At 47.0% G+C, this 15,758-nt stretch overlaps 1 protein-coding gene across 5 annotated transcripts in view; it reads left to right on the top strand.

Moving 5' to 3' along the window:
* The window catches only part of DNMT1 (DNA methyltransferase 1), a 42,407-nt gene that overhangs the window by 9,610 nt on the left and 17,039 nt on the right, over positions 1–15,758 (top strand). For 2 of the 5 annotated variants that reach the window (XM_082652289.1, XM_082652286.1), the window contains exons 5-17: positions 192–267; positions 1,399–1,477; positions 3,907–3,941; positions 4,330–4,432; positions 6,519–6,553; positions 7,482–7,569; positions 9,181–9,215; positions 9,721–9,802; positions 12,104–12,138; positions 12,459–12,507; positions 12,604–12,684; positions 12,764–12,873; positions 15,472–15,590. In XM_082652289.1, coding sequence (XP_082508415.1) covers positions 192–267; positions 1,399–1,477; positions 3,907–3,941; positions 4,330–4,432; positions 6,519–6,553; positions 7,482–7,569; positions 9,181–9,215; positions 9,721–9,802; positions 12,104–12,138; positions 12,459–12,507; positions 12,604–12,684; positions 12,764–12,873; positions 15,472–15,590 — 927 coding nt within the window. Of the gene's footprint in view, positions 1–188; positions 268–1,398; positions 1,478–3,906; positions 3,942–4,329; positions 4,433–6,518; positions 6,554–7,481; positions 7,570–9,180; positions 9,216–9,720; positions 9,803–12,103; positions 12,139–12,458; positions 12,508–12,603; positions 12,685–12,763; positions 12,874–15,471; positions 15,591–15,758 lie in introns of those variants that run through there. The other 3 variants (XM_082652288.1, XM_082652285.1, XM_082652287.1) reach the window with 2 other exon arrangements.

The following is a 15,758-nucleotide window of genomic DNA, read 5'->3' on the forward strand; positions in this document are numbered from 1 at the left end:
AAATGGCCCAGCAAACTGGCAGGTGCTAATTTGATGACTTTATCAAGATGGTGGTTGCTTAGAATAAGAAGAGAAGGATACTTAATCCTCAGAACCTGGTCTCTGCACCAGCTTGGTAATGCTGAAGAACTGTACCTTCGCTGTGAACTCTTTATTCATAGTGGCTTTTTTGTTTCTTTTTCTTTAAGCAGCTGAAGTCTCATCTAGCCCCAGGATTACAAGGCAAACTACCAGGCAGACCACCATCACATCTCATTTCACAAGGGGGTCAGTATATAATGAATGGACAGCCCCCATTTTAGGGGCCAACTGTTTTTGGTAAAACACGTATAGAATTAGTAGGATGTAACTTAGTAATTCTGACTTCCACATTGTTAGGTTTTCCTTTTGATATTCTGTAATTAGACATCCATGAACAGCATTTCTGAAGACCTCATCCATTTTTACTCTTAACGTAGGAAACTTCAAATGTACATACACAAAATTACCGAGGGTAGTAAAATGAACCCCTGTGTACCTATCACCCAGTGTCAACAACAGTTAACAGCTCCTGTCTGTTGTTTCATCTATACCCCCATATGCTCCAAGTGAATTATTCCAAATGGATTACAACTCCATACACACCCATGTCCCCCCAGTTGGATTACTTTGAAACAAATCGGACATGTCATCTTATCCACAAATGTGATATTTCTAGATGACAAGGTCTCTTTCTTTGACAAGTTTTTTATTCATATTTTGCTATAATTGCTAACATCTAGCAAACCGTCTTTTGAAGAAGACAAAACATGCCTTATAAAGTGTAACAGTTCCTTACTAACAAATACATAGCAGTGTTCATTCTTCCCCTTGTGTAACAGAGTTTGGTTGATTTGCTCCTTAAGCCTTTCAAGTGATAGATTCCTTAGTTTCTTGCCATTTATTTAAAGAAAATAGGTCTTTTGTCTACTAGCTTCTAGGTCTGGCTGACTGCATCGTTTTGGTGGTTAATGTGTTCCCTTGTCTCCAGTTCTCTGTACACTGGTAGTTAGGTCTAGAGTCTTGATCAGATTCCAGCCTTATTTTGTGAGACTTCATTGACGGCATGGGGCTGTCCATCAGAGGCATGTAATGTCTGTTCGGTGATTCTAGCAGCCGTTGATCAAAGTCTAGATCCGTTACTTCTTAAGGTTTGCAAAATGGTGGTATTCTAAACCTGTCATCCAAAGAAACATTAAGCTCGAAGCTTCTTTTAATGTCCTGGCAGAAAGGGCTTCTCCTTGGAGGGAAGAGGGTGTCCATGCCCTGAATCTTTCCAAACAGAGGGTACTCTTGGTAGGGAGGAATATAAGTTGTTTCGTGCCCACTGGAGGACTAGGGTCTGGCTGAGCTAACAGTTGGCTTTACTGTGTGTGACAGCCCTGCCAAACGGAAACCTGAGGAAGACGCTGAAAAAGCAAAATCAGATGATTCTGTCGATGAAGAAGAAAAAGACCAGGTAGGGCTCATGTTTAAGTTTCTTAACTCTGCCTTATTTTGGTACACTTGCTGGTAGTTGTGAATGTATACTTGGTCTATCTATGGCCCAGAAGTGACTGAGAGGATGTTAGAACATATCCCTGGACCCTGGGCAGTACGAAGTGTGTTAGGGTTAGACCTGAGGGCTCAGAAGGCCCGTAACTTTGGTCTGTTCCCTCCTGTCTACTTTCCTACCTCTCCAGTTGTCAAGATTTGACAGTCAAACCAGCAGATGTGATGTGTTTAAAGCATTTCCTTCTGATGTCAGATAAGCCCCTTTCCCACATCTAATTTCTCTAGAAAAGCAGAATTGTCATGTTATGTGTATTGTAATAATGCTGCTTAGACTTTTTAGGTTAGAAAACTGGCGGCTTGCCAAAGGCCTCCAATATCGAAAATGTCAGTCTCTAGCACTGTCCCATGTGACTTGAGGGGCAAACCTAGATAATACCAGATGGTCACACACTATCTATTTCAGTCCTGCCACAGGATTAGCTGTGTAAGTCGGGAAGTCTGTAGGTTACAGGTGGGTAGTAAATGCCCCGTTACCTGCTAAAGATGAGTATCCGTGGTTTGCTCTAAGGCAGGGTTTCTCAACGAAGGCATTGACTTTTGGGGCCAGGTAAACCTTTGCTGTCGGGGTGAGTCCTGTGCATCATAGAATGTTTAGCAAGGTCCCGACCTCTACTCCCTAGATGCCCGTAACATTCCCTCTCTCCTCCCAGTTGTGACAACCAAAATCACCTTCAGACTTTCCCAGATGTCCCCTGGGGGGCACAGTTGCACTGAGCGAGAAGCACTGGACTCAAGGCTACCAATCTCACTGAGGTGGACTTGACGTCCTGTTGTAAAAGACATACTCATTCTCCTGTTTAGTCAGACTACCCACTCACAGGTGGGACACTGAGACAGAGGGAAACAGCTTGTCCAAGTCACGTGGCCACATCCCTTGCCTCCTAAGAAAACGTGTCACAGGTGAAAGCAAGCTGGCTCTTGTAATATTGGCAAGTCTTTTTTTTTTTAACAAGTGTGCCAGTTTTAGAGTTGTTCTTTGCCCTCTAACCTTTTGGAGGGCTTACATAGCCTTTTAGCTTCTAAAGAAACGAACTGGGGCACTCTTTCCCAAGCAGGAAGCAGTTTCACTGGCAGTGTGTGTGAGACCTTGGGGACTTGGAGGATGAACACTTGTCGAAACAGGGTTTATCCCGATATGCTAGAGTAAGGCTCAGTGCACCACACCAGTGTTATCAGGTGGTGGTGGTCAAATAAGTAGTACTACAGAGAGAATCTTACTTTAGTCAATTTAAAGTTTTGAGATCTCACTATGTTTTTTAAAACAGGTATTAAATACATGCATTTGGTAAAACAGTACAAAAGGCTGTTTGGTACATAGGGGTGGTACTCCCCCCTCTCCATCCTGTCCTTCCTTTGAGAGGCGAGCATTCATCCGTTTCTTCTGTATTGTTTCAGATGATATGTATGTATGTATAACTGTAGTATAAAATCTATCTTAGGGTTCTCCAGAGAAACAGACCCAGTGATGTCTGTATGTATGAGATTAATTTAAGCAACTGAGTCACACGATTTCAGGCTGGCAAGTCTGAAATGTGCAGGACAGGCCAACAGGCTGCAGACCCAGGGAAGAGTTGATGTTGTAGCTCGAGTCTAAAGGCAGTCTGGAGGCAGAATTTTATATATACACATACAGATTAATTCCGTATAATATAGTACAGGGGTTCTGTGTAGTTTACCCAACCTTCTCCAATGGTAACATCTCACGTAACTGTAATAGCAAAACCAGAACATGGACATCGGCGTAATCTACAGACTTTATTCACTGTGCACGTATGGTCACATGTACGCATGCATGCATTCTTGTAACCTCCACCTCAAACAAGACATAGATCGGTTTCATCACCACAATATATTTTTTTTTTCACCACAATATTTTTATCCCTCTTAAATACATAAATACAGATATCCTGGAGATGGCAAGCGTTGTGAACTTAGGGAAGTAGTGTACTAAGGTATTCATCAGAGAAGGGCTGGTGTCCAGTTTAGGTTGTCATCATCACTTCCTGATGTGAATCCCAAATTACTACTTTGGTTTTTTTCTAGTATTAACAAATTCCTGACATGAGGCGGATCTTTGACTTTACGTAGCGTCACTAGATGACCTCTAGTGCCCAGATGTGTGCCGGGCCAGCTCCTGGGCCTCTCTTTGTTTTGAGGGTGGTGGGACATCAACACCAGGCTGAAGGTTGCCCAGATCTCCCCCAAACCCAGATTACCCCTCAACCCCTGTTTTTAACCACATCAAATGTATTTATTTAATACTTTGACTCATGCTTTTGGTTTTGATCTTCTTTTGAAATATTGTTTTTCTCTTTTTCCCTTCTCTCCACATAGGAGGAAAAGAGACGTAGAGTTACATCCAGAGAACGGTAAGAATAATAATCTTTTCTGTGCAATATGTAATCTTGATGACTGAAATTACTTTTCTGAAATCTTCTAAAAAGAAGAACTTTATAGTGAGTTGCCGGGGTGACCATAGATAGCTTAAGGATGCCGAGTTTGCAGTCAGATTATTAACCTTGTGATTCAGGTAGAATTGTCTTGCAAAGAGTGAATTGGGGGCAACTGGCCGTTATCAGAACTAGATCTAAAGGTTGTATTAAATATTAAATGTTGAGGTAATATGTGCCTTTCAGGGCTTCTGAGATGAAGATTGATTTTTTGGGGCGGTGGGTAGGAAGGAAGACCTTTTGAAAATTGCTTCCACGGGAGGAGTCTGTGAAAGTCAACATTAGGGTGTGTGATTTTGCTTGACAGAGTTGCTGGACTGCTCCCTGCAGAAGAACCGGGAAGAGTAAGAGCAGGAACACACGTGGAAGAAGAAGAAAGAGATGATAAAGTAAAGCCTGGTCACCTCCAGGTTTGTCACTTCCACCTTAATCTCAGAACCCATTTGGTTCTAGGAAGGGGGGTGAGGGTGTGGGGAGCGTGTAGGAACAGAGTGACTTTCACTAACGATCAAAGTGACCTTGAATTTAGCTAAAATGCTCTTCAAACTCATTTTTCTGCTGGTTCTCTATGTGGAAGGTGTGTTACGTGGCTGTGGTGATAGTAAATCAGCGGTAGGCCTGGAAGTCAGCTGAACCTCTGCTACTTGATCAGTCAGTCACAGAGCTTCAGTCTGTCCGCTCTCCTGCCTGCCTCTCCTGCCCATGAGGTCCTTGTGAAGGTCTCATTTTCAAACACATGAGGTGCTAAAGTGCTATAGTATCGTCCAGGTATAGAGTTGCATTCTTAACTGAGATCAGATGAGTTCTTTCCCCAGACCTCCAGCTCCTTTGTAAAATCAGAGTTTAAGGTTCTGTGAAATACAGATGTACCCACTGAACCCCCATGGGAGGGGGTAGGAGAAGGAATAGGGGGTCTGATACTGGAAGCTTTACCATTAGACAGCACTGCCCCATATGACAAAGGGCTGACATTGGTCAGTCACAGGTGGTAGAACAATATCAGGTCCCTTTTGGGTTTTTTGTTGTTGTTGTTTTTTGTGGTACGCGGGCCTCTCACTGTTGTGGCCTCTCCCGTTGCGGAGCACAGGCTCCGGACGCGCAGGCCCAGTGGCCATGGCTCACGGGCCCAGCCGCTCCGCGGCATGTGGGATCTTCCCGGACCGGGGCACGAACCCGTGTCCCCTGCATCGGCAGGCGGACTCTCAACCACTGTGCCACCAGGGAAGCCCTAGGTCCCTTTTGGTTTTATTAAGACATTGATTAGAGGTTTCTTAGAAACTCAAATGGGTGGGTGGTGTGTGCCCTTATTGAGAGCCTGTTAAAGGATGGGTGTCTGTTATTTTGTCCTAATGGGGAATCAACTAAAGATGTATAATTCTTGAATTATTTGGTACTTGAAACTAGTCTTTAACTGATCCCTTCCCTACCCTGATCCTAGTTAAAGTTAGCAGCAGTTACAGTTGGGACACATGTTGAATTGTTTGAGAAGAAGCGGTTCTAGTGGACTAGCGTGACCACCACCCTCCAAAGAAGGATTTGAGGGCAAGATTGAAATCCCTTGTCTGTGACCAGACTCCCAGGATCTCTTCTTCCAGGAGGAAGGTCTGCAATGTGTTCCTTCTGTTAACATCACCAACCTTTGTGATCTCCTTACAAAGTGTGTGGTTCCTGAGGCTGAATTCTGCTCTCTGGAGAGGCGTGTTTAGCTCTCTAAATTCAGGCTCAAAACAATTTGTTGTCCATGTTTGAGACGGAGCTCTTTTCCAGATTGGGTCATTCTACTTCATTTCTTTATTAGATTCCTAGTTTTGATAAAGTTTTCTATGAGACTGTCAACACTTAATAATGACAAGTAGGTAGTATTTTGCCCCCAAATCCCTCTTAAACATCAGGATCTGTCTAAGAGTTCTTTAACTTCCTGCCTACCTGCCCCACCAAAAAAAGTGCCTTTTTTTTTTTTTAATTTATTTCGGCATTCGGGATCTTTAGTTGTGGCATGCGAACTCTTAGTTATGGCATGTGGATCCAGTTCCCTGACCAGGGATCGAACCTGGGCCCCCAGCATTAGGAACACAGAGTCTTAGCCACTGGACCACCAGGAAAGTCCCAAAAATGTGCTGTCTTGAAAGAAGAGAATCTTTATTCCAACTAGACTGCAGGATCAGTTTAAGTATTTTATTTCCGTAAAACTCTTTAGTAGAAAGATTCAAATCAAATGCAAAAATTAACTAATCTGGGCTTCCCTGGTGGTGCAGTGGTTGAGAGTCCGCCTGCTGATGCAGGGGACACGGGTTCATGCCCCGGTCCGGGAAGATCCCACATGCCGCGGAGCGGCTGGGCTCGTGAGCCATGGCCACGGAGCCTGCGCATCCGGAGCCTGTGCTCCGCAACAGGAGAGGCCACAACAGTGAGAGGCCCGCGTACCACAAAAAACAAAAAAAAAATTAACTAGTCTTTTTTTTTTTTTTTTTTGGTCTCCCCCTCCCCTCCACTTAGGAAGAAAAGAGACTCAGAAGTCAAACCAAAGAACTGTAAGTACAGTTAACATGCCTTTGTACTTTGTGAAGCTTACTTGCTAAGATAAGCGTTCTGGTAAAAATAATGGATTGGACAGAGTGTTAAGTGCACTGATCATACATATAATGTGTGGATGACTTCTGCTCGTGTAAGGTCAGACCACCACACTGAAGGCTGAGGTCAGGTGAGATTTAGCTGACCTTGACCCCAGGCCTCTTCTTAGTGGTGCTCATACAGCAAGCAGCTAGTCAGGTGGTGGTTAAAGGGCATTGAGCAGCTCTGTCTCTTCCCCACAGCTGTGAAGGCGCTGTATGACAAACTGCCCCAAAGCTCAGTGGCTTACGAGAGTAACCATGTTTTGAGCTTACATGTTTGCGGCTCAGTGGCCATTGGCTGATCTTGGTCAGGTGGACCCGCTTCAGCCCCAAGACTTGGCCAGCCTGGGTGTGCTCTCATGGCAGTGGCAGCACCTGAGGGCAGAAGTGGAAAGCAACCTCTGACAGACAGTGGGCTGAAGCAAATGTTGAGACTGGGCCTGAGTCTGGGGTGGGCAGAACACCTGAACTGAGTGGCCGGGCCCTGGCGGACGGAGAGGTGAGGACTTTCTGGACGGCACCTCAGGCCAGCTAGCAAACCTGCACAGGAATCCACCACAGGCAGGATTCCCATCAGGTTACCAGAGATCAGTGGATCCCTGTTGTCTCTTTTGTTTTTAAACTACTGCGTGTCTCAGCAACAGGGAAGTGTAGACGGCGCTTCCGAGATCATACTTTCTGAAGTAATAAATGCCTTCTGGGTTTCTTGCTCTGAAAACTTGCCCTTCAGATAAGAAATACAATCCATGCTCTAACTTAGGGGAGGAGACCGTGTAAACCCCTCACTGGGGCTGCTTGAAAGGGCAGCGGGCGCCCTGAGCTGACTGTGTGTTTCGTTCTGCGGCAGAACACCTAAACAGAAATCTAAGGAGGAGCCAGACAGAGATGCAAGGCCCGGAGGAGCTCAGGCTGAAATGAATGAAGGAGAAGACAAAGTAAAGACTGACTCTGTCACTTATCTCTACCTGATCCTTACGTTCCTAGTTGGTGGGGAGAAATGGCGTGGGGTAGGGCTCTGTGTTCAGCTCCAGCCCTACCTGCCCGTGGGGTGGCGCTGGGCAGGTCAGCTGCTACCCTTCGTGGGGGTGGGTGGCTGTCACTTCATGTCAGCGCCTGATACATAGTGAGTGTTCAGTTGTCTGTGCATCGTAACGGTGGGGAGGGCCTCTGTGTGCTGGACTAAGGCGTGTGTGGAGCCAGCTTCTCTTCAGAGCCTCTGCCCTGAGAAGGCTTGACGTGTCACCCCAGCTACATGGTGTCATCACACTTGTGCTGCTTTACCAACCAGTCAGTCTCCTGAGTTCTGAGCCTAGCTCTTCCCTTCCCTGCCAGCTTCCCCAGTTCAGCTAAGTGAGCACATTTAAACCCTAAAACACTACATTGATCCAGGGGTGGGCCTGTGTAAACGTCCTGGGCAGCAAGGTTATCCACAGGGCTGTGAACTCCAGGGGAGGGGGACACAGCTGCTGGGGGCCGCAGCACAGGACTCTTAAGCTCCTTAGCAGTTTGGTCCCTGTCTAAGAGAAGCCAAACGAGGGTGGTCCCAGGATTGTCTCTGGTTTTCTGTCTGAGATCTAGAGAGCAGAGCCAGAGGTCAGACTTGCTGGGTCGTGAGCATTCTCGCTTCCAGCGGGCACCCCTTCTTGTTCTATGGCAGATGATCCTTTCGGTGTTTCCTCCAGCTTGTTCTATCTAACATCTTACTGTCTCTCATCTTTTCTGTCTGGATATTCATTACCTTACTGTCAGCACTCGCCTGGCATCCCTTCAGATCTAGAGAGATCTTAGCGGTGCTGTCAAACCACCCATTTTCCTCAGACGGCAACTGGTAGGAGCTTTAGACCACACAGCCAGCACTTTTGCCTCACGGCAGAAAAGGACAAAAGGATCAAACATTTGACTTTGTCTAATGAGTTGGTGACCAAGTCGGGAATTCCTACTTCTACTTCTGTCCCATACTAGATTCCGAAGTTTAGTGTTGTCACCCCCTACCCCACTCCTACTGTCCCAATGCCTGTCTGTATGACATCTTCACCCCTGACCAAACGACAGATGGAGCTATGGGCATTTTGGCCGACATAAGCAAAATGGCTATAATATTCCCTTTTACTTTGAGCTATCCTAGGACAGGGGTTGGTAAACTGTGATCCACAGGTCAAATCTGGCCCTCTGCCTGTTTTCATAAAGTTTTATTGGAACACAGTCATACCATTTCACTTATGTATTGTTTCTGGCTGCTTTTGTGCTACAGTGGCAGAGTTGAGTAGCTGTGACACAGGTCTGTGGCTTGTACATCTGAAAATGTGTATTTTTTTGCCCTTTACAGGAAGTTTGCCAACTACCGGTCAACTCTTGTTTGTAGGTGTTAGGAAACTGAGTTAACATTTTTGAAGCCTCATCTCTACCCTGTAGACCTGCCCAGATTTTCCTGTTCTCTCATTCCACAGTGCTGCAATCCTTAACTGATACTTTGGGGTTTTGTCTCGCTCTTACTCAGAAATTAATTTTCCCCCCTTTATTTCTCCACCCACACTTTCCCCTCTCAGGATGAAAAGAGGCACAGAAGTCAACCCAAAGATCTGTAAGTGGTTAAAATGCTTGTGCTTTTGTGCTGTGCTTTGTGTAATTTAAATTAGCGAAATAACTGTTGGAGATCTGTGATGTAGAGGTTTACAGGGAATTGCTGGTGCTATTGGAAGATTGGATCAGTTTGGGCGGGGCTGGATAAGAAATCAAACTCTGGGCCCCATCTTACCTGATACCCTCTGCCACGTGGGTAGTGCTCCTGTCACTGCACTGTCACGTGTCTCTTAGTTTCCGGCACCTCTCATCAGGCCCCACGTCTGAGGGTCACATGGGGCTTCTGAAGGCTTCCTTTCAGGATCACGAGTTAGTGACACACCTTTGGAGCTACTGTGACAAGGGGACTTTCTTTTTTGGATGGGAAGAAAGTATCTGTTCACCAGATCTATTGGGAATAGTTTGCTTTTCTGTAGGAAGGCATTAGTTTGTCATTTTTATGTGAATTGGCAATATAGTTTTTTTTTTTTTTAAGCTAACATCTGACTTATTTGTTTATCCAATAGAGCTAGCAAACGGAGACCAGAAGAAAAAGAACCTGAAGGAGTAAAACCACAAGTTTCTGATGAGAAAGATGAGGATGAAAAGGTAAGGCCTAGTTTTTTCAATTCTGCTGTGTTTCATAATATCCCATTGGCTGGAATATATTAAAGTGTTTTTTAAACAATTTTTCTTATGGAAACATTCAAACATACCCCAAGGTAGGCAGAAAAGGGTAGCAAACCCTCACATTGTCATCAGCCTTCAACAGTTATCAACCCATGATTAGGCATGTTTTACCCAAGCCTTACTCGTTCTCCTTACCCTCCCTCGCTCTGAAGATAAACAGATCCCAGATGTATTGCTGAAATATCTACAGAAGTGCTTCTAAAAGGAGAGGAGTCTCTTCTTAAACATTACCACTGGGCTTCCCTGGTGGCACAGTGGTTAAGAATCCCCCTGCCAATGCAGGGGATACGGGTTCGAGCCCTGGTCCGAGAAGAACCCACAGGCCGCGGAGCAGCTAAGCCCGTGAGCCACAACTACTGAGCCCGCGTGCCACAACTAATGAAGCCTGCACGCGTAGAGCCCGTGCTCTGCAACAAGAGAAGCCACTGCAATGAGAAGCCTGTGCACCACAACGAAGAGCAGCCCCGACTCTGTGCAGCTAGAGAAAAGCCCGTGCGCAGTAACAAAGACCCAACTTAGCCAAAAATTTAAAAAATAAATAAATTTATTTAAAGAAAATCACCGCTATACCATTATCATAGCACAATAATATAAAAACCTAATCTCCGTTCAGATTTCCCTGATGGTCTCCCTTGTGTGTTTTACAGTTGGATTCAGGACCCCAACACAGCCTATATAATACACTTGGTTCCTGTTTGTCCTCAGTGTGTCATCTGCAGTTTCACCCTGTCCTCTTTCTTGCACTTGGTGGAACTAGCCAGCTTACCTGTAGCGTCTGTGGATTCTCAGGCTTGACATATCCCTCCAGCCCTGTCCGCCTGCAGACCGGTAGTTAGGTCCAGAGGCTTGACCAGAGGCAGGTCTCTTGTTTCCCAGAGTACTTCTGAGGTGATGCTGTGTACTTCCTGTTACATCATACCATAAAGCATGGTTATCTTTTGAAGGTGTTAGGATTGATCACTGAGCTCAGGTGCCATCTGCCTGATCCATCCATTATAAAGTTCCCCTCAGCTTTTCATCTAATGTTTTTAACAGTCATTGCTTAAATCCATTATTTCACTGGGAGTTACAGATTGTGATAGTTGTGTTCTACCATTCCTTCATTTACCCAAAATAATTCTAGAAATAAATTTTCTCTTATATTAGTCAGCAGGGGCCGTCATAACAAAATATGACAGTCTGGGTGACTTAACCAATAGACATTTATTTTCTTACAGTTCTGGAGACTGGAACTAAAAGTTCAAAGTGCCAGCAGGGTTAATTTCTGGAGAAGTCTTTCTTCCTGGCTTGTGGACGGCTGTCTTCTTGCTGGTTCCTTACATGGCCTTTCCCTGTGCAAGCACGTAGGGAGAAAGAGAGCTCTGGTGTCCCTTCCTCTTTATGAGGTCCCCAGTCCTATTGGATTAGGTCCACACCCTTGTGACCTCATTTAACCATAGTCACTTCCTTAAAAGCCTCATCTCCAAATACAGTCACATTTGGTGTTAGGGCTTCAACGTAGGAATTGGGTGGGGGGCCAGGGATACAACTCAGTCCATAGTACCCCTCTTCAATTATATACTTACTCTGAGGTACCACTTATACAGTAAAGCTGGGTTTTTTTGTTTGTTTTTTTAAAGTGATCTTATGAGTCTTTTAAGGAAGTCTGGTTATAAGAATTTTGTTTAGGGGCTTCCCTGGTAGCGCAGTGGTTAAGAATCTGCCTGTAAATGCAGGGGACACAGGTTCGAGCCCTGGTCCGGGAAGATCCCACATGCCATGGAGCAATTAAGCCTATGCGCCACAACTACTGACCCTGCGCTCTAGAGCCCACAAGCCACAACTACTGAGCCCACATGCCACAACTACTGCGTGCCTAGAGCCCGTGCTCCGCAACGAGAGAAGCCACCGCAACGAGAAGCCCACGCACCGCAACGAAGAGTGGCCCCCGCTCGCTGCAACTAGAGAAAAACCCGCACGCAGCAACAAAGACCCAACACAGCCAAAAATAAATAAAAGAAAATCAATAAATTTATTTTTTTAAAAAAAGGAATTTTGTGTATAAGACTAGACACTGGAGATGGCTTGGGTCTCAGTGGTTCTCTGACTGCCTTCCTGCCTCTGACTTTTGTGATAACCATGTACGTTTTGTGATAACCTTGTACATTAAATTCTTAACTGAAGCATTATCCAGATGGAAAATACTTTTTTACCCTCCACTCTTTTGTTTTCTCCGTTTAGGAGGAGAAGAGACGCAGAACTACATGCAAAGAACCGTAAGAACGTATTTTTGTCTTTATACAAAGCAGATCATAATATTAAAATGGTTGTCCTAGAAAGCAAGTAAAGGGGCTTTTAGTGAATTCTGGAGTAGCCTTAGCTTTGTACGTGATGGAGTGTGAGCACAGGACCGAGACGTTCCAATCCTGCCGTGTGAGGCAGCTCCCCTCCGCGTGGTAAAGATGCTTACGGCCTCGCACCTTGCCCCTTATGCGGCGTCTGGTGCTCATCTGTGTCTGGTGGATCAGGTGTAACTTTGATGGCAGATTCTGATATGTTGTGAAATGACTAAAAAAACCTTCTGCTTGGTACACAGAACTGAGAAGAAAATGGCTCGAACCAAAATGACAGTAGTGTCCTCCAAGGTAAACGTATATCTGGGAGTAAAACCAGTTGTGCACCACTAATGCGATTGCTTGGGGCTGGCTCTCTGAGCGCTGTTTGTGTTCGTGCCTCCACAGACCGATCCTCTGAAGTGCATTGAGTGCGGACAGTACCTGGATGACCCCGAGCTAAGATATGAACAGCATCTCCCTGATGCAGTAAGTTCCAGCTGTGTTTTCAGCCTTATATTGATAGTTTCCTGTCTCTTGTGTCTAGTTAATGGTCAATGTCTCTCAGGTGGAAGAGATACAGTTGTTGACAAATGAGAGACTGTCCATCTTTGATGCCAATGAATCTGGCTTTGAGAGTTACGAGGATTTTCCCCAACACAAACTGACCTGCTTCAGGTAACTGATACGCCTCTGCTTTATCGTAACGGGGCATTTTCCTAAAGACACCTAAGTTCTTAATATCCTAGTGAAGTTTTTAATACCTAACCTGCAACATTTCTTAAGCTGCTGACATGAGATAAGGGCCAGCAAGCTGGTAGACGTCTGGTGGACGTTTGCTGGTGGTGGTGGGGTGGGTGGGCGGGTGGTTACAGCTCTACCTGTTAGGTCTTGAGCAGGTGAGCATCCTGGAGCTCATTCAGGTGAGGGCCAGCTATGTGCTAGGTCCTGAACGAGGTCTTACAGATGCAGCACCTCAGCTCCCTGGTCTCGTGGAGGCAGAACAAAAGTTAGGCCTGTCAGGTAGTGACACTGTGACAGATGTGAAAAGCATGGGGAGCAGAGAGTGGGTGGGGGAAAGTTGTTTAGAATGGAGAGGAAGGGACTGGAGCAAAGACTCGGTGGCTTAAGAACAAGCCGAGGGGCTAGTGAGGGAAAGACATCCAGGAGAAGGGAACAGCACGTGGAGGCTGGGAGGTGGGCACATCGGCTGGGGAAGGCTAGGCGAGAGGCTGTGTGGGGGGAGTAGAGGGACTGGGGGTGAGTGGTAGGGGAACAGGGGCCCGGGAGGGGCCTGGATCCTGCAGGGCTTTGCAGGCCGTGTCAGTGATGCCGGGCTCTTCGGCGTAGAGGTCCGTGACGTCTGGACTGTACCTTTGGAAGGGCTCAAACAAGCCTGTGAGTGAGCAGAGTCCCCGTGCTCTCCAGCCCCCTTGGTTCCGTTCTGTCCCCCTCACTGGAGGTGCTTCACTTTGCTTCTTGTGGGAAATGGCTTGGCTCCAGGACCAGCCCATGTCTCCTTTCAGGCCTTGGCACGTGCTTTTCCGCTCCCTGGACCAGAGAATAGTAGGGGTGGGCGGGCCGCCTGTTGTAGCCTCAGGTGGAATCATTTCTGGGCAGCCTTTCCGACATTCCTGCCCCACAGTGGGTTGGGGGGCTCTGGGCCCAGGGAAACCCCAGTATGTTTCTCCTGCAGTACTCCGTACACTCGCTGTGGTTGGTGGTGTCTCCCACGCTCCACGATCAGGATCCTGATCTGTAGTGGGATGCTGCCCATCTACCAGCGATCCCCTGGCTCAACCTCTGCCTGACAGCACAGCTGAAACGTGCTGTTGGCATTGCTGACATTCATGGCCTCCTGCTTCCCTGTGGCATTCCTGGGGCAGAGGTTCAGGAGAACCAGGGGCCGGGGCCGCTGTAGTCGGGAGTGTCAGGGCTTGGGGTCTCCTGGCCACTCCTCAAGAATAGCAGGTTGGGAAGGGGGCAGTAAAAACACACTTCGTAGGAATGACATGCCTTTGTAGCATCAGGCCATTGGAGCCAGACCACCTGGGTAATTAGGAACTCTGTTTACCTCTGGTACTTGGGCTGAAAGTGGCAGGTGGAAACAAGCCCTTCCTGTGAACCAGTGGGTCCTGCCCCTGCCTGGGACTTGGCACTTCTCCCTGATGTCCCCTCTACTGAGGGAGCATGTGGACAGCCCGTCAGGCTGGGCGCTGGATCCTCCTCTTCTGTGCGTCCGCGGTGTCCTGCCCTCCCTTGGTCCATCTTTCCCACATCTTCAGGTCCTGATGGCAAGGCTGTGACCCGTGTCTACCTACCGTGCTTGGTAGGGGAACTCCACTCAAAGTGGTCATGTTTTAATTTTTTTTAATTGTGTGAGAGTCCAAGATGTGGAATTTTGGCTTCCAAGGGCCTAGGTGGTGGGAGCGTGGTGGTGCTCTCAGACCTGCACGGATTCCACGTGACCCGCTTGGACTCTGAGGGGTAGCACGGCACCTCTGGCCTCGAGGCCAGCGTGAGCAGGTTCATAAGCAGAACCCACCCCAACCCCATGATTTTCTCAAGTTTGGCATCCTGCTTAATGATGCACATCCTCTCAAATGTCAAGGAGCATCTCTAGGCAGTGGATGCCCTTAAACTGGAGGCTGAACCCCCAGAGGGAGGTGGGAGTCCCTCCTTCCGATGTCCTTGATGTACCTCACCTTTTATGCTGTTGTATAATGTGCCTCATTTTAATTTTTTTTAATGAGGCGAAAGTCACATAGCACAAAATTAACCATATATGAAATGCTATGAAGCAGTAAATCCACAGGAACAAAGCAGATTAGTAGTTGCCAGGGGTGGGGAGGGGATAGGGAGTGACAGCTCAGTGGGTGTGAGGTTTCATTTTCAGCAACAAGAACATTTTGGAGCTAGAGGGGATGGTTGTACAGCTCTGGGTAGGATGTGTTTGAGAAGCCATTGTTTCTCCACTAGCAACTCACCGAGGGAGGGTGTAGCAGGTGGTGCCCTTGTGAGATTTCCCGCCATCCCACTATCAGTCTCGCTGACCTCTCCACGTTGCCTCTTCAGACACTTATACTCTTGATACCCAGGTGGGCGAATCGGGTAGAAGCTGTCTGGGTGAAAGAACACTGTACTGAGCCAGTGTTCTGGCAGCCAAGGAGACAGCTGAGCCTAGGGACTGCACGTAGTCCACCTCGTGTCTGAGCTTGACTCTGTACTTCAGCCTGCCTTTGGTTAGCTGGTAAATCCACTCTGTCGCCTGTCTAGCGTGTACTGTAAACGAGGTCACCTGTGCCCGATCGACACCGGCCTCATTGAGAAGGATGTCGAGCTCCTCTTTTCTGGTTCAGCAAAGCCAATATATGAGGATGACCCGTCTCCCGAAGGTACGTGGCACGTTCCAGGTTGTTTGGGACAGTTTACAAACAAAACTTTGAGATGAGAGCAATATTCAACTGGAACTATTGCCTCTTAAAGTTAGGGCTTGAGACTGGGCTGTGAGCAGCTACGAGCAGACTCTCTGATGGCTCCAGTAAGGACTGCCCGGCTTGGCT

This window comes from Grampus griseus (genome assembly GCF_964374135.1).
Source record: "Grampus griseus genome assembly, chromosome: 3".
Lineage (NCBI taxonomy): Eukaryota > Metazoa > Chordata > Mammalia > Artiodactyla > Delphinidae > Grampus > Grampus griseus.